Below are 25,721 nucleotides of genomic sequence, written 5' to 3' on the forward strand. Positions count from 1 at the left end.
GAACCTTCCAGAAGGACAACCATCTCTGCAGCACTCCACCAATCAGGCCTTTATGGTAGAGTGGCCAGACGGAAGCCATTCCTCAGTAAAAGGCACATGACAGCCCACTGGGAGTTTGACAAAAGGCATCTAAAGACTCTCAGACCATGAGAAACAAGATTCTCTGGTCTGATGAAACCAATATTGAACTCTTTGGCCTGAATGCCAAGCATCATGTCTGGAGGAAACCTGGCACCATCCCTACAGTGAAGCATGGTGGTGGCAGCATCATGCTGTGGGGCTGTTTTTCACTGGCAGGGACTGGGAGACTAGTCAGGATCGAGGGAAATATGAACGGAGCCAAGTACAGAGAGATCCTTGATGAAAACCTGCTCCAGAGGGCTCAGGACCTCACCTTCCAACAGGCCAATGCCCCTAAGCACACAGGACAGGCTTCGGACAAGTATCTGAATGTCCTTGAGTGGCCCAGCCAGAGCCCAGACATGAGACCGATCTAATATCTCTAGAGACCTGAAAATAGCTGTACAGCGATGCTCCCCATCCAACAGAGCTTAAGAGGATTTGCAGAGATTAATGGGAGAAACTCCCCAAATACAGGTATGCTAAGTTTGTTGGCTTCATACCCAAGAAGACTCAAGACTGCCAAAGGTGCTGAGTAAAGGGCCTGAATACTTATATAAATGTGATATTTCAGTTCTAATTTTTTATGCATTTGCTAAATTTTCTAAAAACCTGTTTTTGCTTTGTCATTATGGGGTATTGTGTGTAGATTGTTGAGGAAAAATTGAATCAATTTTAGAATAAGGCCGTAACGTAACAAAATGTGGGGAAAGTGAAGTGGTCTAAATACTTTCCGAATGCACCATACAGTATACCGTTGTTATGGACAAACTTTGTTCCAAAAGGTTGCAATGAGGCATAACATCAACAGTCATGAAAACTCATTTTATTTACTGCTCTCATAGTCAAGAAAAATACTGCATGCTATAAATGTAATTTAATATTTGCTTTTTACCAGATGGCCTACCTGGTTTTAACATGTAGTGCCCCTGTAGGTAGGTAGTTAGCCCTAGGTGGCTTTCCACAGTTCAACAAGGAGTGCTCTGATGAGGGGCTGCCTTGGCCCAAACCACAGCTATGCACCGTTTGCTCAGTCTGACGTGAGCTAAATAAAGAGGTGACTCTGCAAAGCATGTGCCATTTCTGTAATTAACTCCCTATCTGCAGGCAATCTGCCTGCCAGGCTTTATATAACCAGCATACATTGTTTATCAGAACACATTTACTATCAACTGTGGCTTATGTAACATCATTTTTGGCAATCATTTCATAATGTGGGAAAATTGTGACATGGTACAGTATGAATGAGGACTTCACTGTTTATTAAAAAAAAGATGCTACCATGTAAGATATACCATTTAAACTGGTTCAATTCATATTGGGTCTGTGCAAGCCTCATACTTCTGTCAATAGAGAGTAAATTGCTTATTTTTATAGTTTTTTTTCTTGTTCTTTTTATTTGTGGACTATGCTTTCTTTTGTTTGGTGGTTTATGTAAGTTTTATGACACCCTTTGTCCCCCCAGAGGAACATTTTTGGCTACAGAAGATGTCCAAGAGCCAAAGAAACATGCTGTATGTGCAAGCAGAAAGAAATGCATGAATTAGAATGTCCTCAACCAATGCGCTCTGTCCATGACTCAGTCTAGATTCACAATAAATACTCTTACAATTGTATAAATAAAGAAGAAGGCATAGTCGAGGGATTATGTGATACACACAACAAGTTCTTTACAACCCTCGACACATTCAATTGTAAAAGAAGAACCTGCTTCTCTCTTATCTAGGCCACATGACGAGGATTAAAGCAAATATAGCGACTCCAAGGTCAGCCACCTATGCCCATAAACTTCTTACATCTGACAATGTAGTGATTCCCCCTACTGGCAAGGCCTGTATAAATAACATCTGGAACATCAATTACAAGCTCTACGCACCCAGATTAATTACAAATTACAGAGCCAAACAGATTGATTACTAAATCTCTAGCTGACATGGAGAGAGTCGCCCTCATCTAGTCTTCAAGTACTCTGGGTTGGAGTAATTGAAGAGCAGGAAGTCCATGCGGTAAAGGTTGTACAGCTTCTTTTGGTAAAAGGGGCTGATGTTTTGGAAGAACTGAGCTGCCATGTCCCCGTTGGTCCTGGTGCTCTTGCCTGAGGTAGGGAAGTGGACCTCCCCGTCAGCGCCAGCCAGCCGCAGCACAGAGCGGGAGTCCTGCTCCAGAGTCTCATACTTCCCCACCACATCGTAGTGGACGAGGCAGGGGTGGCACAGTGAGTGGATCCGCTCCCAGTGCTCGTTGAAGGGCTCCTCTCTCTGTGTGCGGGGATCCACCAGGTAGTACACAAACTCCTGGAAGGAGACGTCGTTGCCCCGCTCCAGCGCATCCGGCTGGGGTTGGGGCCGATGCCGGCGGATTATCTTGGTGCCGTAGCGCTTGTGGAAGGCCGTGTTGTAGCTGCGGGTGAACTTGTTGCGGTAGGCCGACACTAGCCTCTCGAAGGGCTCCCGCACAAAGATGAATTTCAGGTAGCTGCGCAGACGGCGGTTGATCTCAGAGGTAGAGTACTCTGACAGTGTGCGCAGGTTGCCAGCCACGTGGGCCTCGTTGGCAGGGATGGCTAGGGGCTCGTGGTAGCGTCCGTCCCCCGTCAGGACCATGAAGACGCGTTTCCAGTTAGTACAGGCCACCTTGGGGACGTAGCAGTACAGCAGGCCATGCTTATCGTCCACGATGAGGTGGCGGAGGTCGTCTGGGGTCAACACCCGTCGCTTCTTGGTGTGGGTGAGACACGCCTGCTCCAGCAGCTCCCGCCGACCACGCAGAGACGTCTGCACTGCAGACAAATCCAACTACGGCCACAGAAAGAGGAGGGGACATACAAAGTCAACACTCACATTTAGAATTAAACACTTAAAAGTGATGAAATATTACATCTCTCCAAGTGATAACATCTTCATGTAGTCACATTCTCTGACTAAAACAGAGAAACAACAACAATGTTTTAATCTATCTTGTCGGATTAGTAAAATTAACTGGAATTGGCATTGCAACATCAAGGCCATCCACTGTGTTTCCCAGTAGACAGCCTGTGGCACTAGTCACATGCAATAGAAAAAGTGTTTAACGTTATAATAAAGAGAAGCAAAAGATGTGGCTTGATTTGAGCAATGAGGAAGCAATAGAAGGATCAAGGATGGGCATGTTGCTTTGTGTTGCTGACCCACTGTGAATAATGAACAGAAGATAGAGGGGTTGCCAGGTGGACGGAGTCCAAGAGAAAAAGTACACAACAGATAAGACGAGTTGCATCAGCAGCACCAAACGAACTGCTCTCTGTGTGTGTGAGAAAGAGAGAGAGAGAGAGAGAGAGAGAGAGAGAGAGAGAGATGCAGTATCACTCAGCATACACTGTATTCCTGAGATTTTGGATATTGGAGCTAAAAAAGAGAGCTTTGTCTCTCGGAGGAAGAGGGGGTACTGTTTTTATAGTAACCACTAAGGACCTGAGTCATAACTTCTAAGTAAAATCAAATGAACTCAACTCAGTCTTGCAGTAACGCTTGATCCATTACCTCTGAGGAAAGTTCAAGAAAAAGGTGGTTGGTATGTAGTATGATTTAACAATATTTAATGTATAGCAGGCAATAGTTCAGTTCAGAGACCAAAGGCTACCCATTTGTTGGGAAATCAAATGTGTCAAAGTGGTTCTCCAAGATCATTGCTTTGTCAAATTCTGGAAATCTGGAAACAATTACACATCAACATCAGGTGAATAAACAGTACATAACCGTGAGTGTTCACGCGCATTCAAGGCATGATAGAATGGGGCCATTCTAAAGCTAGTCACCTGGTCTCCGTTGTAGAGGGTCTGTAGTGGACTTCTCCTGGTCTTCCCTGGGGCGATGCCCTTCCCCCCAGACTGCTCCACAGCTATAGGCACAAAGACAGAGAGGGAGAAAAGGCGAAACAGATGAATCATCTGAAAAGGGCATTATTGTCTGTTTTCTTTAGTGATTAGTGACGGGTACTCGATGTTCAAGGAATTTTGGCCTCACTGAGCATCCTTTTGGAATTACAAAAAGACATCATATTCTTTACTGGTTGAGCTGTCCTGAACAGTATCCGACTCTATCACCCTCACCTTGTCAAGCAAATCTGACTGTGGCCAGTGCTGCTATAGCACACTGTAGTACAGTAGCCCATTGAGTTCTAATTTCAATATGTTTTACCTTATGCTGCATGATCTCACATGAGCCCCAGCACCTCAGGGCTGGAGGCATGTCAGTGTTGGGGCCCTCCTCACTAGTGAGAGGAAACGGATTGGATTTGCACATGTGCCAGTTGAATGCAGAGGATTGCTTTACATCTCACAGGGAGGGAGGGAGGGACAGAGTGAGAAATAGAGAGAAAGAGAGAGAGAAAAAGAAACCATAGAAGGAAATGAGAAAGTGGGTCAAGAGGTCTTATCACATAGATTCAACACAACAAAAACTCGAAAATTATGTGTGAGAGGATCGTATCTTGATGAAATCTCGTCAACCTTGCAAGTGACTGTGTGATCACGCTCTCCATAGCCAATATGAGTCAGCCCTTTAAACAGGTTAACATTCACAAGGCCGCAGGGCAAGATGGATTACCAGGACGTGTACTCATAACATGTCTTCACTGACATATTCAACCTCTCCCTGACCAAGTCTGTAATATGTGCATGTATCAAGCAGACCTCCACAGTCCCCGTGCCCAAGAACGCCAAGGTAACCTGTTTACAGTTGAAGTCGGAAGTTTACATACACTTAGGTTGGAGTCATTAAAACTCGTTTATCAACCACTCCACAAATTTCTTGGTAACAAACTATAGTTTTGGTAAGTCGGTTAGGACATCTACTTTGTGCATGACACAAGTCATTTTTACAGCAACTGTTTACAGACAGATTATTTAACTTATAATTCACTGTATCACAATTCCAGTGTGTCAGAAGTTTACATACAGCTTGGAAAATTCCAGAAAATGATGTCATGGCTTTAGAAGCTTCTTATAGGCTAATTGACATCATTTGAGTCAATTGGAGGTGTACCTGTGGATGTATTTCAAAGCCTACCTTCAAACTCAGTACCTTTTTGCTTGACATCATGGGAAAATCAAAAGAAATCAGCCAAGACCTCAGAATTACATTTTTTACAAACAAGTGTAAGCGAGTGTAAACACCATACGACCACACAACCGACATACCGCTCAAGAAGGAGATGCGTTCTGTCTCCTAGAGATGAACGTACTTTGGTGCGAAAAGTGCAAATCAATCTCAGAACAACAGCAAAGGACCTTGTGAAGATGCTGGAGGAAACAGGTACAAAAGTATCTATATCCACAGTAAAACCAGTCCTATATCGGCATAACCTGAAAGGCCGCTCAGCGAGGAAGAAGCCACTGCTCCAAAAGCGCCGTAAAACAGCCAGACGATGGTTTGCAACTGCATATGGGGACAAAGATCGTACTTTTTGGAGAAATGTCATCGAGTCCGATGAAACAAAAATAGAACTGTTTGGCCATAATGAACATCGCTATATTTGGAGGAAAAAGGGGGAGGCTTGCAAGCCGAAGACCACCATCCCAACCGTGAAGCACGGGGGTGACAGCATCATGTTGTGGGGGTGCTTTGCTGCAGGAGGGACTGGTGCACTTCATAAAATAGATGGAATCATGGGCATCATAAGGAAAATTACGTGGATATATTGAAGCAACATCTCAAGACATCCGTCAGGAAGTTAAAGCTTGGTCACAAATGGGCCTTCCAAATGGACAATGACCCCAAGCATACTTCCAAAGTTGTGGCAAAATGGCTTAAGGACAACAAAGTCAAGGTAATTGACGACTGGATCCTGGACATCCTGACAGGCCGCCCCAAGGTGGTGAAGGTAGGCAACAACACATCAGCCACGATGAACCTCAACACAGGGGCCCCACAGGGGTGTGTGCTTAGTCCCCTCCTGTACTTCCTGTTCACCCACGACTGCGTGGCCACGCACGACTTCAACACCATCATTAAGTTTGCCGATGACACGGCGGTGGTAGACCTGATCACCAACAACGAAGAGATAGCCTATAGAGAGAAGGTCAGAGACCTGGCAGTGTGGTGCCAGGACAACAATCTCTCCCTCAACATCAGCAAGACAAAGGAGCTGATCGTAGAAAACAGGAAACGGAGGGCCGAGCATGCCCCTATTCACATCGAAGGGGCTGTAGTGGAGTGGGCCAAGAGCTTCAAGTTCCTTGGTGTTCACATCACTAAGGACCTATCATGGTCCAAACACACCAACACAGTCATGAAGAAGGTATGACAACGTCTCCTGCCTCTCCCCCTCAGGAGGCTGAAAAGATTTGGCATGGGCCCTCAGATCCTCAAAAAGTTCTACAGTTGCACCATTGAGAACATCTTGACTGGCTGCATCACCACCTGGTATGGCAACTTCTTGGCAAATTGCTAACAGAGGGTAGTGCGTATGGCCCAGTACACCACTGAGGCTGAGCTCCCTGCCTCCAGGGCCTCTATACCAGGTGGTATCAGAGGAAGGCCCTAAAGATTGTCAAAGACTCCAGCCACCAAAGTCATTGACGGTTCTCTCTGCTACCGCATGGCAAGCGGTACCGGAGCGCCAGGTCTAGGACCAAAAAGCTCCTGAACAGCTGCTTCCCCCAAGCCATGACTGCTGAACAGTTAATCAAACGGCTACCTGGACTATTTGCATTGACTCCTTTTTTTACACTGACTCCCTTGCACTGGCTCTGTGCACACTCACTGGACTCTACCCACATACTCACACACACTCACTACACTGACACACACACAATGCATATTCTCACACACACAAAACACACACACACACACACACACACACATGCACATTGACGTGACACACACGCACTTTCACACTCTACACATACGCTGCTGCTACTCTGTTTATTATCTATCCTGATTGCCTAGTCACTTTTACCCCTACCTACAGTACATGTACATATTCCCTCTTTGAACTTACAATGGCTAGCCCCAAGCTGTTCAATTTTTTTCTTGTGCTTTGTGCTATTTGCTCCATGACTCCAACATGCTTTGTTGACTATGAACTTGCTTATTTACCTGATCCTGGGACAGACAATGCTTGATTCCACACTCGCGACCCTGACTCTCTATCGGTTACACGGACCTAACCCCCTCTCGCCGGCTGTGAACTCATGTTAACTGATGAAATTGCTGTACATTATGATCTTGTTGCCATCCGATGTCATAGTAAAATCTAAGTGAGTAGATCTGCAATTCTGATTTCTGCTTTACTGATTTCTGCTCTCATAAAAGCCTGTGTTTTCAGCACATTAACACTAGAAGCTTATTACCTAAAAATGTATCAATTGAAGGTGTGGGTTCACAGCTCCAATCCAGATGTGTTGGTCATTACTGAGACATGGTTAAGAAAGAGTGTTCTGAACACTGTTAACCTTTCTGGTTATAAACTTTTTCAACAAGACAGATCTTCCAAAGTATTACATGCTGACCAGACCGGACACGTCGCGTGCGCGAGCGTTGCAAAATACATTTAGAAATCCATGTTATTCAATTATTGCACCCACACTGCTCGCACGCGCCAACGAGCGTCTGCGACGCCAAGGGCTAGAATAGAACTCATTCCTATTTCTGACGCAGATCGCGCTGAAAGTCCTGCCTCTCCCATCTCCTCATTGGTTTATAGAAGCAGGTACCCACGTGCCATCTCCTCATTGGTTATACCCACGTGGGTGACTGAAAGACAAACTGTTTTGCCGGTAGTCATGGTAATACAATGAAAGTTTAGATGCGATCACCATATAAATTAAACGATGAAAAGGCCTGGAAGGAGGAGAGATGACTAGAAACGATTCGGTTGGCCGTTTAATGTGTGGATTAATTGTCGAAGTAGATGTCCTTGTGCATTTCAGGTAAAATAACAACTCAATGTTTATATCCCTGGACAAATTAACGTTAGCTAGCAAGTGCAAGCTAACTAGCTAAATTGCCATACATGTTTAATGATTTTCGACCTGTCCCCAAATGAATGTCATTGGTTTGTTTTGATATTTTAACCTGTGTGTCGTGATCGCGTTTGGTGTGGGGGGGGCAAAATAAATGTATGCATGATAGCGCACGATGGTGCACGCGCGCAGCCGGTTTGGGTTCCGTGTCAGTGTCTCTGAGGGGTATTTGGCCTCGTTTGCTAACTACCTCTCTCAAAGAGTGCAGTGTGTAAAGTCAGAACATCTGCTGTCTCAGCCACTGCCTGTCACCAAGGAAGTACCCCAAGGCTCGATCCTAGGCCCCACGCACTTCAATTTACATCAACAACATAGCTCAGGCAGTAGAATGCTCTGTCATCCATTTATATGTAGATTATACAGTCAGCTGGCCGCTCCCCGGATTTTCTGTTGAATGCTCTACAACAAAGCTTTCTTAGTGTCCAACAAGCTTTCTCTGCCCTTAACCTTATTCTATAGTAATCATTCCTTTTTCACCCCAGCTGACAAACTAACCCTGATTCAGATGACCATTCTACCCATGCTAGAATACAGAAACATAATTGATAGGTCAGCTGGTAAGGGCTCTCTCGAACGGCTAGATGTTCTTTACCATTCAGCCATCAGACTTTTCACCAATGCTCCCTATAGGACACATCATTGCACTCTATACTTCTCTGTAAACTGTCCATTTCTTAATACCTGACAATAGACCCACTGTTTGATGCTTATTTATAAAACCTTCTTAGGCCTCAATCCCCCTTATCTTAGTAACCTACTGAATCCCTCATCCGCCACATAAAACACCCGTTCTGCCAGTCACATCCTGTTAAAGGTCCCCAAAGCACACATATACCTGGGTCGCTCCTCTTTTCAGTTCGCAGCTAGCGACTGGAACAAGAATTAAAAACACTCAAACTGGACAGTTTTATCTCCATCTCTACATTCAAAGACTCAATCACGGACACTCTTACTGATACTTGTGGCTGCTTCACGTTGTCTCTACCTTTTTGCCCTTTGTTCAGTTGTCTGTGCCTAACAATGTTTGGACCATGTTGAGTTGCTACCATGCTCTGTTGTAATGTGTTGCTGCCATACTATGTTGTTGTCTTAGGTCTCTCTTTATGTACTGTTATGGTGTCTCTATTGTCGTGATGTGTTTTTTCCTACTTCACATTTGTTTTGTATCCCAGCCCCCGACCCTGCTGTTATTAATTAACTTGCCTAGTTTAAAAAAATAAAAAATAAAAAAGCTACCTCGTACCCCTGAACATTGACTTGGTATACAGTGCCTTCAGAAAGTATTCATACCCCTTGACACATTTTGTTGTGTTACAGCCTGAATTCAAAATGGATTCAATTGATCATTTACATAAGTATTCACACCCTTGAGTCAATACTTTGTAGAATCACCTTCAGCTGCGTTTACATCTGTGAGTCTTTCTGGGTAAATGTTTAAGAGCTTTCCACACCCATTACCCATTATTCTTTAAACAATTATTCAAGCTCTGTCAACTTGGTTGTTGATCATTGCTAGACAAACATGTGCAGGTATTGCCATAGATTTTCAAGTAGATTTAAGTCAAAACGGTAACACAGCCACTCAGGAACATTCACTGTCTTCTTGGTAAGCTACTCCAGTGTAGATTTGGCCTTCTGTTTTTGTTGATTGTCCTGCTGAAATGTGAATTCATCTACCAGTGTCTGATGGAAAGAAGACTGAACCAGGTTTTCCTCTAGAATTTTGCCTGTGCTTAACTCCATTCCATTTATTTTTATCCTGAAAAACAACCCAGTTCTTAATGATTACAAGCATACCCATACCATGATTGTAACGGATATCGTCCTCTTCGTCTGAAGAGGAGTAGTAGCAAGGATCGGACCAATACTTAGTGTGGTAAGTGTCCATGTTTTAATAGTATAAACTGAACACGACAGAATACAAAATAACAAAGTGAATATAAACGAAACAGTCCCGTGTGGCACAAACACTGACACAGGAAACAAACACCCACCAACCAACAGTGAAACCCAGGCTACCTAAGTATGATTCTCAATCAGAGACAACTAACAACACCTGCCTCTGATTGAGAACCATACTAGGCCGAAACATAAACCAAACATAGAAACACAAACATAGACTGCCCACCCCAACTCACGCCCTGACCATACTAAATAAAGACAAAACAAAGGAAATAAAGGTCAGAACGTGACAATGATGCAGCCACCACTATGCTTAAAAATATGGAGAGTGGTACTCATGTGTTGTATTGGATTTGCCCCAAACATACAATAACACTTTTGTATTCAGCACAAAAAATGAATTGCTTTGCCACATTTTTTGTAGTATTACGTTAGTGCCTTGTTGCAAACAAGATGCATGTTTTGGAATATCTGTATTCTATACAGGCTTCCTTCTTTTCACTCTGTCAATTAGGTTAGTATTGTGGAGTAACTACAATGTTGTTGACCCATTCTCAGTTTTCTCCTATCACAGCCATAAAACTCTGTCATTGTTTTAAAGTCACTATTGGCCTCGTGGTGAAATCCCTGAGCTGGGGTACAGGGGTACAGAGATGAGGTAGTTGTTCAAAAATCATGCTAAACACTATTATTGCACAGAGTCCATGACACTAATGTGAATTGTTAAACAAATGTTTACTCCTGAACTTACTTATGCTTGCCATAACAAAGAGGTTGAATACCTATTGACTCAAAACATTTGACTCAAAACAAAACGTGGAAAGGTGTCACAGACTAAGTATTTTTTGTGACTAGCATGTGACTTGGTATGTGACTCCTGCTCTGATAAAACACACTTCCCACTCTACATCGCTGTCATTTCATCTGCTCTACACATCAGCCTGCGTCACTGATTATGACTTCCGCTTTTGTGGAAGCCACATGCACCGTGGGAGATTCAGAGAAGTGGGAGATTCAGTGTTGCGAAACAACGTCAAGATACCAAATTAAACCCTACCCACTGGGTACACGCTGGTTGAATCAACGTTGTTTCCACGTCATTTCAATGAAATTACAATTGAACCAACATGGAATAGATGTTGAATTAAACTGTGCCCAGTAGTTTATCACTACTCTATACATTAGTCCAAAGATAAATCAGAAGATTTTTATTTCTGAAAAGATCATCTTTTAGCTTCTCCTATCAATGGATATGTGGAGATCACAGGATAGACCATAGCTACAGTGCCTTCGGAAAGTATTCACACCCCTTGACAAAAACTTTTTTTCTTCATATTTTGCAAAAAAATTAAATGAACGGTAACATTACATTTACATAAGTATTCAGACCCTTTACTCAGTACATTGTTGAAGCACCTTTGGCAGCGATTACAGCCTCGAGTCTTCTTGGTTATGACGCTACAAGCTTGGCACACCTGTATTTGGGGAGTCTCTCCCATTCTTCTCTGTAGATCCTCTCAAGCTCTTTCAGGTTGGATGGGGAGCGTCAATGCACAGCTATTTTCAGGTCTCTCCAGAGATGTTCGATCGGGTTCAAGTCCGGGCTCTGGCTGGGCTACTCACGGACATTCAGAGAATTGTACCGAAGCCACTCCTGCATTGTCTTGGCTGTGTGCTTAGGGTTGTTGTGCTGTTGGAAGGTGAACCTTCAGCCCAGTCAGAGGTCCTGAGCACTGTGGAGCAGGTTTTCACCAAGGATCTCAATGTACTTTGCTTCGTTCATCTTTCATCTTGCCCTTCTTTGGACACTGTGCTAACAAACCTCCAAACGAGCTTCAACGCCATACAACACTCCTTCCGTGGCCTCCAACTGCTTTTAAATGCTAGTAAAACTAAGTGCATGCTCTTCAACCGATTGCTGCCCGCACCCTCTCGCCCGACTAGCATCACTACTCTGGACGGTTCTGAATTAGAATATGTGGACAACTACAAATACCTAGGTGCCTGGTTAGACTGTAAACTCTCCTTCCAGACTCACATTAAGCATCTCCAATCCAAAATTAAATCTAGAATCGGCTTCCTATTTTGCAACAAGGCCTCCTGCAATCATGCCGCCCAACATACCCTCGCAAAACTGACTATCCTACCGATCCTTGACGTCGGCGATGTCATTTACAAAATAGCCTACAACACTCTACTCAGCAAACTGGACGTAGTCTATTACAGTGCCATCCGTTTCGTCACCAAAGCCCCATATACTACCCATCACTGTGACCTGTATGCTCTCGTTGGCTGGCCCTCACTACATATCCGTCGCCAAACACACTGGCTCCAGGTCATCTATAAGTCTTTGCTAGGTAAAGCCCCGCCTTATCTCAGCTCACTGGTCACCATAGCAACACCCACCCGTAGTACGCGCTCCAGCAGGTACATTGCATTGGTCATACCCAAAGCCAACACTTCCTTTGGCCGCCTTTCCTTCCAGTTCTCTGCTGCAAATGACTGGAACGAATTGCAAACATCTCTGAAGCTGGAGTCTTATATCTCCCTTTCTAACTTTAAGCATCAGCTGTCTGAGCAGCTTACCGATCACTGTACCTGTACACAGCCAATCTGTAAATAGCACACCCGACTACCTCATCCCCATATTATTACTTACCCTCTTGCTCTTTTGCACCCCAGTGTCTCTACTTGCACATTATCATCTGCACACCTATCACTCCAGTATTAATTCTAAATTGTAATTATTTTCGCCTCTATGGCCTATTTATTGCCTACCTCCCTCCCTATTAATGCTAAATTGTAATTATTTTCGCCTCTAGGCCCTATTTATTGCCTACCTCCCTACTCTTCTACATTTGCACACATTGTACATAGATTTCTTTTATTTTGTGTTATTGACTGTATGTTTGTTTATGTGTAACTCTGTGTTGTTGTTTTTGTCGCACTGCTTTGCTTTATCTTGGCCAGGTCGCAGTTGTAAATGAGAACTTGTTTACAACTGGCCTACCTGGTTAAATAAAAATAAATAAATCTTTGCCTCGATCCTGACTAGTCTCCCTGTCCCTGTCACTGAAAAACACCCCCACAGCATGATGCTGCCACCACCATGCTTCACCGTAGGGATGGTGCCAGATTTCCTCCAGACGTGACGCTTGGCATTCAGGCCAAAGAGTTTAATCTTGGTTTCATCAAACCAAAGAATCTTGTTTCTCATGGTCTGAGAGTCTTTAGGTGCCTTTTGGCAAACTCCAAGCGGGCTGTCATGTGCCTTTTACTGAGGAGTGGCCACTTTACCATAAAGGCCTGATTGGTAGAGTGCTGCTGGAAGGTTCTCCCATCTCCACAGAGGAACTCTAGTGCTCTGTCAGAGCGACCATCGGGTCCTTGGTTACCTCCCTGACCAAGGCCCTTCTCTCCCGATTGCTCAGTTTGGCCGGATGGCCAGCTCTAGGAAGAGTCTTAGTGGTTCCTCACAGTGTTCTTGGGACCTTCAATGCTCCAGAAATGTTTTGGTACCCTTCTCCAGATCTGTGCCTCTACAAAAATCATGTCTCGGAGCTCTACTGACAATTCCTTTGATCTCATGGGTTGTTGTTTTTTCCCCACAGTTTTTTTTCAACTGTGGGACCTTATATAGATAGACCTTATATTTGCCTTTCCAAATCATGTCCAATCAATTGAATTTACCACAGGTGGACTCCAATCAGGTTGTATAAACATCTCAATGATGATCAATGGAAACAGGATGCACTTGAGCTCAATTTAGAGTCTCATAGCAAAGGGTCTGAACATTATGTAATTAAGTTTTTAAATTATGTTTTTCTATTTTAATACATTTTTTTTAATTATTAAAACCTGTTTTTGGTATTGTGTGTCGATTGTTGATTTTAAATCTTTTTTTTTAAAGGGGTCTGAATACTTTCCGAAGGCACTGTATATAGACCATAGCTACATAGAATAGCTGTATCTATACAGATAGACCATAACTGTATAGACTAGCTGTATAGACCATAGCTGTATAGACCATAGCTGTTTCTATACAGATAGACCACAGCTGCATAGCAAAAGCACCCCAGAAATGGAATAAACAGGCCATACTTGTGTTAAAATAGTGAGCAATTTACTTTTAACGTCTCTCAATTGCTTATTCAGCAAGAACAAACACCCAGCAGGTGTGACTTTCGACTGATTCAGCTTTCTATGGTGCCATGGGCATGTGGCAGGATTGGGACATATGCCAGCCTTGTTTGTTGACTAGACAAGACCCACATGATGCCAACGTAGGAAGATGTTGCTTGTGTGTGATGGTAAAAGAGCATAGTAATGAAAGTGTGTGTGGGCCCAACCCAGTGAACAAAATGTGTTTATTAATAAAAAAATACTTACAGGATTTTCAACATCATTATCTCATAAGGAATACATTGCTGCTTGAAATTACTTTCTGTTGTAACTTCAGTAACTCAGTTACACTGATGTCAGCTTTTCACAGAAGAAGAAGAATTTAGAATATAAATGATATCTGACAGTGAAGTATTTGAGGTTTAGAACAAGACCAGAAAAATCTAAATGTCGAAGAGTTGAGAAAGTCTGCTCTAGCAGACCTTGGATCATCATGTGCGTTTAAGTCCGTGGTACAGGGCTCACGACATGCTCAACCTAAAAGGATGTCAGGAGAGAATATAGACAAACTAAATATTATCTGAAGGATCAAAGGTCCTGTTTGAAAAGTAGACATTAACTATTTTCACATGCATTTTTTTCACATTTCACTAACTGACAAGTGTGTACACCCACCCACACGTTTAGTCAGCTCTTTCTCAGACTGGACATAGTACTGCTAAGTCTGAGGTGTGAATCCTTCTGCCCACAGAGGAGAGACACTCACTATAGGGAAATACACAGATATGTTTATTCTGAAACAAGTTAGTTTCCACCTTTTTGTGTGCACTATGTCATCAAGCACTGATGTTTATCTTGTTGCAGATAAAAACTGTACTTTTTTCGCTTAAGTTTTCATATACCAAATAAAAAAGAAAATGGTCTCTAGTCTTGGGACATGCACTCTAGCCAACAGCTCGCAGATACTGGTAGTCTACATGATGTGATTATTATGGATAAGAGCAAGAATATTTGTATTTGTCAAACGACAGTCAATCATCATGTCACCAGAATCAGACCCTCAATATTTATTTGAAAGGAGCATCAATAATCGATCATCGTGTCCCCAGAATCCGACCCTCAATACTTATTGGAAAGGGGCATCAAGATCCCTGTGCACTTTCACCACCCTGTGAAGTTCATCATAACTTTATTTCATGTGACGCCTAATAAACTGCATTTCCCTAGTCGTAGTGTGAGTTCCAGACAACATATCATCGTGTGACTCCAAGTTTACTTCGATATAATGGTTACTATATTAATATTTGCGCATAAAGGCCTTACCATCGCCATTTCTCGCATAATACATTTTACCGACACAAATTGATCCCATTATGTTGAACGAAAGATTTATCTGTTAGCATTCATAAAATTGTACAGAAACTTCCTTTTTCCATCACAGCTGTTGTGATATTTTTTTATATGGTACAGTATGACTGTACTCGCATAAAAACTGTGGATGGTAACGTGGTTACAGATAAATATACCCAACCCCCGGCCTGCTCACCGAGCTATCATCTAGAAGGTACAGGTGCATCAAAGTTGGGACCGAGAGACTGAAAAACTGCTTCTATAGCCAGGCCATCAGACTGTTAAATAATTACCACTAGCCGGCCTCCGCCTAGTACCCTGACCTGAACTTAGTCACTGTTACTAGCCAGTTTCCACCTGGTTCTCTACCCTGCACCTTAGAGACTGCTGCCCTATTTACAGTTGAAGTCGGAAGTTTACATACACCTTAGCCAAATAAATTTAAACTCAGCTTTTCACAATTCCTGATATTTTAATCCTAGTAAAAATTCCCTATTTTAGGTCAGTTAGGATCACCATTTTATTTTAAGAATGTTAAATGTCAGAATAATAGTAGAGAGAATGATATATTTAAGCTTTAATATCTTTCATCACATTCCCAGTGGGTTAGAAGTTTGCATACACTCAATTAGTATTTGGTAGCATTGCCTTTAAATTGTTTATCTTGAGTCAAACGTTTAGGGTAGCCTTCCACAAGCTTCCCGCAATAAGTTGGGTCAATTTTGGCCCATTCCTCCTGACAGAGCTGAGCTAATGTAACTGAGTCAGGTTTGTAGGTCTCCTTGCTCGCACACACTTTTTCAGTTCTGCCCACACATTTTCCATAAGATTGAGGTCAGGGCTTTGTGTTGGCTACTCCAATACCTTGACTTTGTTGTCCTGAAGCCATTTTGCCACAACTTTGGAAGTATGATTGAGGTCATTGTCCATTTGGAAGACCCATTTGCGACCAATCTTTAACTTCCTGACTGATGTCTTGAGATGTTGCTTCAATATATCCACATAATTTTCCTTATGATGCTCATGATGCCATCTATTTTGTGAAGTGCACCAGTCCCTCCTGCAGCAAAGCACCCCCACAACATGATGCTGCCACCTCCGTGCTTCACGGTTGGGATGGTGGTCTTCGGCTTGCAAGCCTCCCCTTTTTCCTCCAAACATAAAGACGGTCATTATGGCCAAACAGTTCTATTTTTGTTTCATTATACTAGAGGACATTTCTCCAAAAAGTATGATCTTTGTCCACATGTGCAGTTGCAAACCGTAGTCTGGCTGTTTTATGGCGGTTTTGGAGCAGTGGCTTCTTCCTCGCTGAGTGGCTTTTCAGGTTATGTCGATATAGGACTGGTTTTACTATGGATATAGATACTTTTGTACCTGTTTCCTCCAGCATCTTCACAAGGTCCTTTGCTGTTGTTCTGGGGTTGATTTGCACTTTTCGCACCAAATTACGCTCATCTCTAGGAGATAGAACGCATCTCCTTCCTGAGCGGTATGGCGGCTGCGTGGTCCCATGGTGTTTACTTGCGTACTATAATTTCTACAGATGAACGTGGTACCTTCAGGAGTTTGGAAATTGCTCCCAAGGGATGAACCAGACTTGTGGAGGTCTACAATTGTTTTTCTGATGTCTTGGCTGATTTCTTTTGATTTTCCCATGATGTCAAGCAAAGAGGCACTGAGTTTGAAGGTAGACCTTGAAATACATCCAAAGGTACACCTCCAATTGACTCAAATTATGTCAATTAGCCTATCAGAAGCGTCTAAAGCCATGACATCATTTTCTGGAATTTTCCAAGCTGTTTAAAGACACAGTCAATTTAGTGTATGTAAACTTTTGACCCACTGGAATTGTGATACAGTGAATTATAAGTGAAATAATCAGTCTGTAAACAATTGTTGGAAAAATGACTTGTGTCATGCACAAAGTAGATGTCCTAACCGACTTGCCAAAACTATAGTTTGTTAACGAGAAATTTGCGGAGTGGTTGAAAAACGAGGTTTAATGACTCCAAGTGTATGTAAACTTCCAACTTCAACAGTACATACATAGTTATTGAACAATGGTCACTTTAATAATGTTTACATACTGTTTGGCCCACTTCAAATGTATATACTGTATTCTAGTCAAGGCTCATCCTATATAACTATTGCTGTACACAGCTTTTCTATTTATACTGTCTCTACACACCATAATATACAACGCCTTCAGAAAGCATTCACACCCCTTGACTTTTTCCAAATTTTGTTATGTTACATCCTGAATTTACAACCGATTCAATTGAGATTGTTTTGTCACTGGCCGACACACCATGCCTTTGAGCATGGTGAAGTTATTTATTACACTTTGGATGTTGTATCAATACACACAGTCCCTACAAAGATACAGGTGTCCTTCCTAACTAATATGCTGGGGAGGAAGGAAACCGATCAGGGATTTCACAATCAGGCCAATGGTGACTTTAAAACAGTTACAGAGTTTAATGACTGTGATAGGAGAAAACTGGGTATAGATCAACATTGTAGTTACTCTACAATACTAACCTAATTGACAGAGTGAAAAGAAAGATGCCTGTACAGAATACAAATATTCCAAAACATGCATGCTGTTTGCAACAAGGCACTAACGTAATATGTGCTAAACAATTAACTTTTGTCCTGAATACAAAGTGTTATGTTTGGGGCAAATCTATTACAACATACTACTGAGTACCACTCTCTATATTTTTAAGCATAATGGTGGCTGAATCATGTTATGGGTACGCTTGTAATCAGCAAAAACTAGGGAGTGTTTCAGGATAAAATATAAATAAATAGAATGCTAAGCACAAGCAAAATCCTAGAGTAAAACCTGGTTCAGGTCCAAGAAAACTGTGAATGTTCCTGAGTGGCTGTAATCGCTGCCAAAGGTGCTTCAACAAAGTATTGACTCAGGGATGTGAATACTCACAGAATGTAGATGAGATATTTCTGTATTTCATTTTCAATAAATTTGCTAAAATGTCTAAAAACATGTTTTACTTTAATAAATGTTGAATGCAGGCTGTAACGCAACAAAATGTGGAATACTGTACATATTTATTTATATTCTGGACTTTGACATTGCTCTTTCTAATATTTCTATATTTCTACATTCCTTTTCTTGTTGTAATTGTTTTGTATTGTTAGTAGGTATTACTGCACTGTTGGAGCTAGGAACATAAGTATTTCACTACACCCACGATAAAATCTGTAAAATATGTGTAACATTTGATTTGATTTGTAGACAATATTCAAAATACATCAACATATGCTTATGGGGTTTTAATCTGTGATTTCCGACCATCCTCACGCACTGTTGACCAGATACAATGCTATTTTACAGTAAACAAATTGACAACAGAATTTCAGCAAGCTTATAGGGAAGAGCATTCAACATGCATGACACTTACACAAAGTGTGTAACACATACAACCCCTGCTATATTGTGAAGAATTTGTCATTTATTTAACTAGGCAAGTCAGTTAATAACAAATTCCTATTTACAATGATGGCCTAGGAACAGTGGGTTAACTGCCTTGTTCAGGGGCAGAACAACAGATTTTTACCTTGTCAGCTCGGGGATTCAATCTAGCAACCTTTTGGTTACTGGCCCAATGGTCTAACCACTAGGCTACCTGCCACCCCTGTTAGAGTTACCAGTCTAACAGAACACAGAGTGTGTTCTTTAATTGAAGCCTCGCCAACATAATCCAGGTAGAATCAGGCATTCCCCAGGGCAGCCATCTAGGCAGCTGTCTAGTCTTTGAGTAAAGCCAGTGTGTCTATGTATGCAGGTGACTCAAACAATACATATCAGCTACTACCCTGCAACTCTTAACAAAAAGAGGTGCAGTCAGTTTCAGATTTTGTGGCAAGAAATACGTTAGTCCTAAATATTTCGAAAACTAAAAACATTGTATTTGGGGGCACCCAGCCCTGGGCCCTTAGACTGTAGGAGGATACAATACGCATTTCTTTAGTAAAGACAGGTGCTGCTGATAATACTGCCATCGTTGTCGAGGCAGAGGACATGGATGTGTAGCCCATATATCTGAAGGTGTCTGGACAAAAAGTATGCCAAGTCATACTCTTTTTGGCCAGACAGCATCACATACTGTACATGGACTACATACAGTGTTGTCGGACAGAGGGGGCTATTTCACTCACTCAGATGCTTTTTCTTGTAAGATAGTTTCAGCCACTTGTGAAGTGAAGTGAAGGAAAGTTGGAGGGTGGCACAGTGCACTGTCAGGATGCTGGAATTATTTTGGATGAACGTGCAAAGGTAACCTACTTTTTGATCAGATGAAAACATCATGACTAGCTGTTTTAATAGCACATTAAAAGGTAATACATATTTACAATTAAATTACATCTTTACTCTTAACCCCATTAAGAAATGTTGTGCAGCGCTTGGAGCGGGGGGGGGCCTGGGAGATGGTTGGATAGGAAGGATGATTTTTTTTTTACTTTCATGTTTAAATAGAAAGTATCCTATGACATAATGTAATAGCATAGTAAGAGTGTCCCTTCCTTAGTTGCTCACTTACTCTTGGAGGCTCTGTAACATGAGGAACCTGGACTTATTACATAGTAGTTATTTCCCCATATATGTGGTATAACAACAGCATACTGTGGAATTGAAATACATGGTTTATTTTTAATTCTCTCCATTGTTAAAACTTCAGACATAACCTGGGAGTGAGGCTAGGTTAGGTTATCTTCCCTCCTATCTTTCTCTGTCCCTCAGTATCACTCAATCCCTTAAGGGTATACGTTTCTTCTTCCTCTGCCCTAGCACAGGGGAGCACAGGAGAGCTGAGGAAACGAGTCCAAAAAGGCCCAGGAATGCTTAAGGGTCTCTCAGGGGGGGCTACCAAAACATTCCATGGTTCACACTCATAGTGCTCTTACTCATGCCCCGCCACTTTACCCCTCCATTGTGTCTCAACTCAACACATGCTAATTTAGGGAGAAATTGAGCAACAGTCATGGTAGTTAATTTCAGTTTGACATGATGCTTGTGATAAACGATTTATTGAATATAATATTTAATAAATGAGTGGGACTAGCCTAATGAAAAACAGCCTACACTCAGTGTATGTAATACACCAAAACGTCGCCCTATAAGAACATCATAGGGCACCATCTCATAGCACCCTGATGTGTGGTGATGCTCGAAACTTACCTGGCCTTGTGATGTTCTGAAAGTACAATATGACCATAAAAAGTGACCCAACGCATGTCGCCAGAAACATTCGTCCAACTTTGGGTTTTCTCATCCTGATTCCCCGAGCAGGCAGAGCAGAACACTCGCCCCGAGGTGGCTCATGCGAGGCAGCTCGTCTGATGCAGCTTTGCGAAAGAAGGGAAAGAACGGACCTTCATGCGGAAAAAGTTGGAAGTGGCACCGTTAGGTCAGCCTCTTCAGCAATTAGTCCATTCGCCTATGCCTATGAATATCCAACAATAAATAAACAGTCGCGAAAATATTGGAATGTGCAACAGAATGTCGGTTGTCTTTGTTGGTGTGTTCCGATAAATTATGACATTTTTAAATCAATATTTTCTGCTCCGCTGAAATGTCTCATCGCAAACATGTTCTGACAACCCCAGATGATAGAATTGTTTTATCAGAGTTCTCCGATCATTCAACAGTTGTTGTTTCCTCAATTTTGTCAACCTTAAAATTCCCAGAAAAATGGTCGGCTGCACTTGTGCCTTGACGTCACACCCAACCCTAATACTTTGTAACAGTGACTGACACCACAGCTTTGCCTCAGAGACATACGAAACATAGACCGACACCGACATTACGTATATCTAAGCACTTCCAAGATGTATTATACATAGGGATGACCGGGGATCAAAGTATCAGTTTTAGGCTTTTACTTAGTATGTAAATAATATTTGTGTTACATTCATAATATGTGTATACAAACAACATAGGCTACATATTTTAGCTACCATTAGGCCTACACGTCGTGAAGAAGTTTCTATGACACCGAAAGTGGTGGAAGTGAAATGTCCCTCTGGTATTTCTCACGGGTTAATTGTAACACTGTCTTCAATTTTTGTTTAAATGGTCTAATTGAAAAATATTCAGATTTTAATCTGATATTTATTTTTTATTATTTCATCTTTTAGGCATGGCATGTTGACACAAAACGGAGTAGCCAAAATTAATATAGCCTATTTTATTTAAGATACTTTTAGCATTAAAAACAACTGTAGCATTTTAGCTAACCCTTCCCCCTAACCCTTGTTCTAAAATTAACCGAATTTTCCCAACCTGCTCCATAAATTCATCTAACCTTCGTGATTTTAGTTCTCATAACTTTTTAGGTAAATGATCCTAACCTTTGTCATTAGTTCCACTAGCAAACCAACTTAAATTCTCCATGTAATTTAAGCAATGTGGTCTCAGAAAAATACGTATAATACCAATGTTGTGGAAATTCTTAGACAGGACACTCAAAGTCAATATTAAATGAAGTCAAACTTAGATGCATAAGCACCAGTCTGAAGTGGGCATCTTAAAGGGTGTTCCTTACATAGAGCCTTATATACTGCTATCTAAACCTACATAAACATAATTCATTGGAACAGTTTCCACATGTGACTGGTTCCATCTCTATCTTAACATAAAGAATATATTCTGGGCATTCTGCCAGATGTTCCTCCAGAGCCTCTCCTCTCTTGACCAGACACAGGCAGGAACCAAGGATTGTTTATGACACCAAAGATAAGATGCACAAAGTAAATTTCATTCATTGCACTTACATATAATACGTTACATCATCCAATTGGTATGCTATTGGACAACAGGATAAGATTTATGATACAATACGTCTTGTAAATCGTATGATATTGTATGACGGCTATTCCACTCCTAATGTAACCAAATGTGACATAATATAAAGTACTAAATGGAGTGGAGTAGATTTACTCACAGAATAATACCAATTGCCCTAAGACTACGTTGGTCACCAATCTTCCCTGTGACAAATCTATCCAAAAATATTTTGTGGACTACTTCTTACAATGTTTACAAAGAAAATGTACAAATCTGATGAATTTCTGCCATTGTTGGTATGACGGATTACAGGGAAAACATTTTTATTTTACAATTTGTTTTACTGTACATTACAATTTACTTTAAAGGTAGACTCAGCTAAGATCAACACTGTCCATATTGAGATGGGCTAAATGCGAGACTTCGCTTTCACACAGTATCTGTGCATGTTCACTACAAGCTGTTACAGCGTGGTAGCCACGGGACCAAAACAGCGGAGAAGTTGAGCCTCTCACCTCAACGGTCTTAATTATTGCAGAAATTGACCCACTATACAATTTACTTTCTGCATACACCATATCGCTTCATCTACCTTTAATATTTAAGTTCTTGTAGTAAAAATATGAGTTGGTAGCTCAGACCGGGTGTTAACGTTAGTTTATCGAAGAGAGTTACTGCATGTTTAGGTCTATAGCATCCAGTGTATACTTTGGGGCCTTATTGGGGAGGTAGGTTTGACTGATATGGTGTGCATTTGACCTAGTAGATGTCATCACAGTAGGAATGTGGGGAAAGTAGATTTAGCTGATAGAGCCTCTGCAGTGTTTGGGAAAGCAGTCCCTCAGTAGCCTTTCTTCAAGTTATGATGTTGGATTTACTTTTAGCTTTATTTATTTAGATCAAAGAAAACAAGTGATAGACAACAACACAGAAAGAAAAATGTAACAAAAAATGGTGTGCAGGTGTGGTTGGAAGTGTAACGGATGTGAAACGGCTAGCTAGTTAGAGGTGGTGCGCGCTAAATAGCGTTTCAATCGGTGACGTCACTTGCTCTGAGACCTTGAAGTAGTGGTTCCCCTTGCTCTGCAAGGGCCGAGGCTTTTGTGGAGCCATGGGTAACGATGCTTTTTGGGTGACTGTTGTTGATGTGTGCAGAGGGTCCCTGGTTCGCGCCCGGGTATGGGCAAGGGGACGGTCTAAAGTTATACTGTTACAGAAGCACAAGGGCTTATATGAAAACCACATCACAAAAAAACAATACACAATACATAAGTACACACATTTTAAAGGTTGGTTAAAACAGATTTTAAAAAACTACTAATTATAAATGTATAAATTAATTGATCAGTGATGTGAGTGTGTGAGAGTTAGGCTATGTGGAGGAGCCGTGATAGTACGAACTGGCCATGACCGACCCAGCAGACTCGGACCAGCTTCGCAACGCTGTCTCCTTCCAAGGATCCACCATTGGAAGACACGAGGAGTTACTGCAAAACTTTATGGAGGGACTCCATAGCCTGGCAGAACGCCATGACCATGCGTTCAATACATTGCTGGAGCAATTCCGTGGATTCCCAACTAGGTAGGAAGCCACAACAGTAATCCCCCAGACTCTCAGCAACCCCGCCACCAACGGCGCTTCTTCCCAGCCTACCCCGGTGTCCTGAGAACCTTGCTTACCTCCTCCGTAGCTCTATGTTGGAGATTCTGGAACCTGCAGAGCGTTCCTCTCCCAGTGCTCCCTCATCTTCAGGCTGCAGCCTTCTTCGTTCCCTTCGGACCGCTCGAAGATAGCACACTTGATAACGCTGATGTCCGGGCGGGCACTCGCCTGGGCTATGGCGGTGTGGGAGCAACAGTCCACCGTTTGCCTCAGTCTGGAGAAGTTTGTGGAAGAGCTACGTAAAGTGTTCAATTTTCCATTGTCCGGGAGAGAGGCTGATCATAAGATGCTCCAACTACGTCAAGACTCCTGTAGTGTGGCAAACTATGCGGTGGATTTTTGCACGTTGGCAGCTGAGAGTGCCTGGAAACTGGAAGCCCTGGTCGACATGTTCCTTCACAGATTATCGGAGGTGATTAAAGATGAGCTCGCAGCCCAGGAGCTGCCCATGGACGTCGACTCCCTCATATCCTTGACGCTCTGGATCAATGGGCGGTTACGGGAACGTAGGAGGGAGAGGGGATCTGTTCCTTGTCGCCCTCGCTCGTCCTCTAATTCCATCTCGCCTCCAAGGAATCCCGGAAATCCCCGAAGTCTACATTTCTGAGGGAATCCAGTGTCACCCGAGTTCCCTCTGAAATCACAGAGGCCTATTGACTCGCCTCCTCCATAGCCCATGCAACTGGGCAGGGCTATATTGTCTCCTACTGAGCACTCACACACCAAGAGCTGTCTGTATTGTGGAGCTACAGGACATTTCTTATCTACCTGCCCATTCAAAGACTAGGCTCAGTAGGTATGAGTACACTGGTGAGCCGTACCGGGAGTTTCCAATCTCTCACTACTCATAAACCCCTCTATGCTACCCTGTTGTGGGGAGACCAGTCCAAATCCATCCGGGTGCTCATTGACTCTGGGGCCGATGAGAGCTTTGTGGACACTACCATGGTGTTGGAGCTGGGTATCTCCACTCAACCCCTTTCCATCCTGATGGATGGATTGGCAGAGTCACCTACAATACAGTTCCTATCAACCTGCGAGTGTCAGGCAACCATAGTTAGTCTCTGCAGTTTCTGCCCCTGGAGTCTCCTCATGTATCCATGGTTTTGGGGTTTTCATGGCTCCAGCGGCACAACTCTCTAATCGACTGGGCTACGGGTTCCATCATGGGTTGGAGTCCGTTTTGCCATGAACATTGTCTGAAGTCGGCGTAGCGTGCCCCGGGATGTCTCCCTGCGGGCTTGGGTAAAACCTCAGATCTCTCCGCCCCTCCCGCAGAGTACCAGAACTTAAGGGAGGTTTGCCACTCTGCCCGCGTTATATCTCTTCCTCCTCATCGGCCCTATGACTGTGCTATCGACCTTCTCCCGTGCACCCCACCGCCTCGGGGCAACTTTATTCCCTGTGGGGTCCGGAGACCAAAGCAATGGAAGGGTACATTGAGGGCTCTCTCGCTACAGGGATTATGCATCCATCTACCTCCCCAGATGGCGCAGGGTTCTTCTTTGTGGAGAAGAAGGACAAGAAGGACAAGCGTCCATGTATCGACTACCAGGGTCTTAATGCCATTACGGTTAAAAACCGTTACCCGCTACCACTCATCTCCTCGGCTTTGAGCCTCTCCAGAGGGCGGTCATCTTCTCCAAGTTGGACCTTCAGAACACCTACCATCTGGTTCGGATACGGGAAGGAGACGAGTGGAAGACAGCCTTTAACATGGATAGCGGGCACTACGAGTACCTGGT

The 25,721-nt window shown here is 42.8% G+C and overlaps 1 protein-coding gene across 1 annotated transcript; it reads right to left on the reverse strand.

Annotated features, from left to right (window-relative positions):
* Positions 1 to 619: 619 nt before the first annotated feature.
* On the reverse strand, positions 620 to 21,264 carry LOC112221639 (carbohydrate sulfotransferase 11). Its single transcript, XM_024383828.2, has 3 exons — positions 20,706 to 21,264; positions 3,914 to 3,996; positions 620 to 2,915 (listed from the first exon to the last, which is right to left on the reverse strand). Exons 1-3 carry the CDS (start codon positions 20,797 to 20,799, stop codon positions 2,070 to 2,072), a joined length of 1,023 nt encoding a protein of 340 aa, XP_024239596.2. The 5' UTR covers positions 20,800 to 21,264; the 3' UTR covers positions 620 to 2,069.
* Positions 21,265 to 25,721: the final 4,457 nt, after the last annotated feature.

The sequence above is a fragment of the Oncorhynchus tshawytscha genome, linkage group LG22 (assembly GCF_018296145.1).
Source record: "Oncorhynchus tshawytscha isolate Ot180627B linkage group LG22, Otsh_v2.0, whole genome shotgun sequence".
Lineage (NCBI taxonomy): Eukaryota > Metazoa > Chordata > Actinopteri > Salmoniformes > Salmonidae > Oncorhynchus > Oncorhynchus tshawytscha.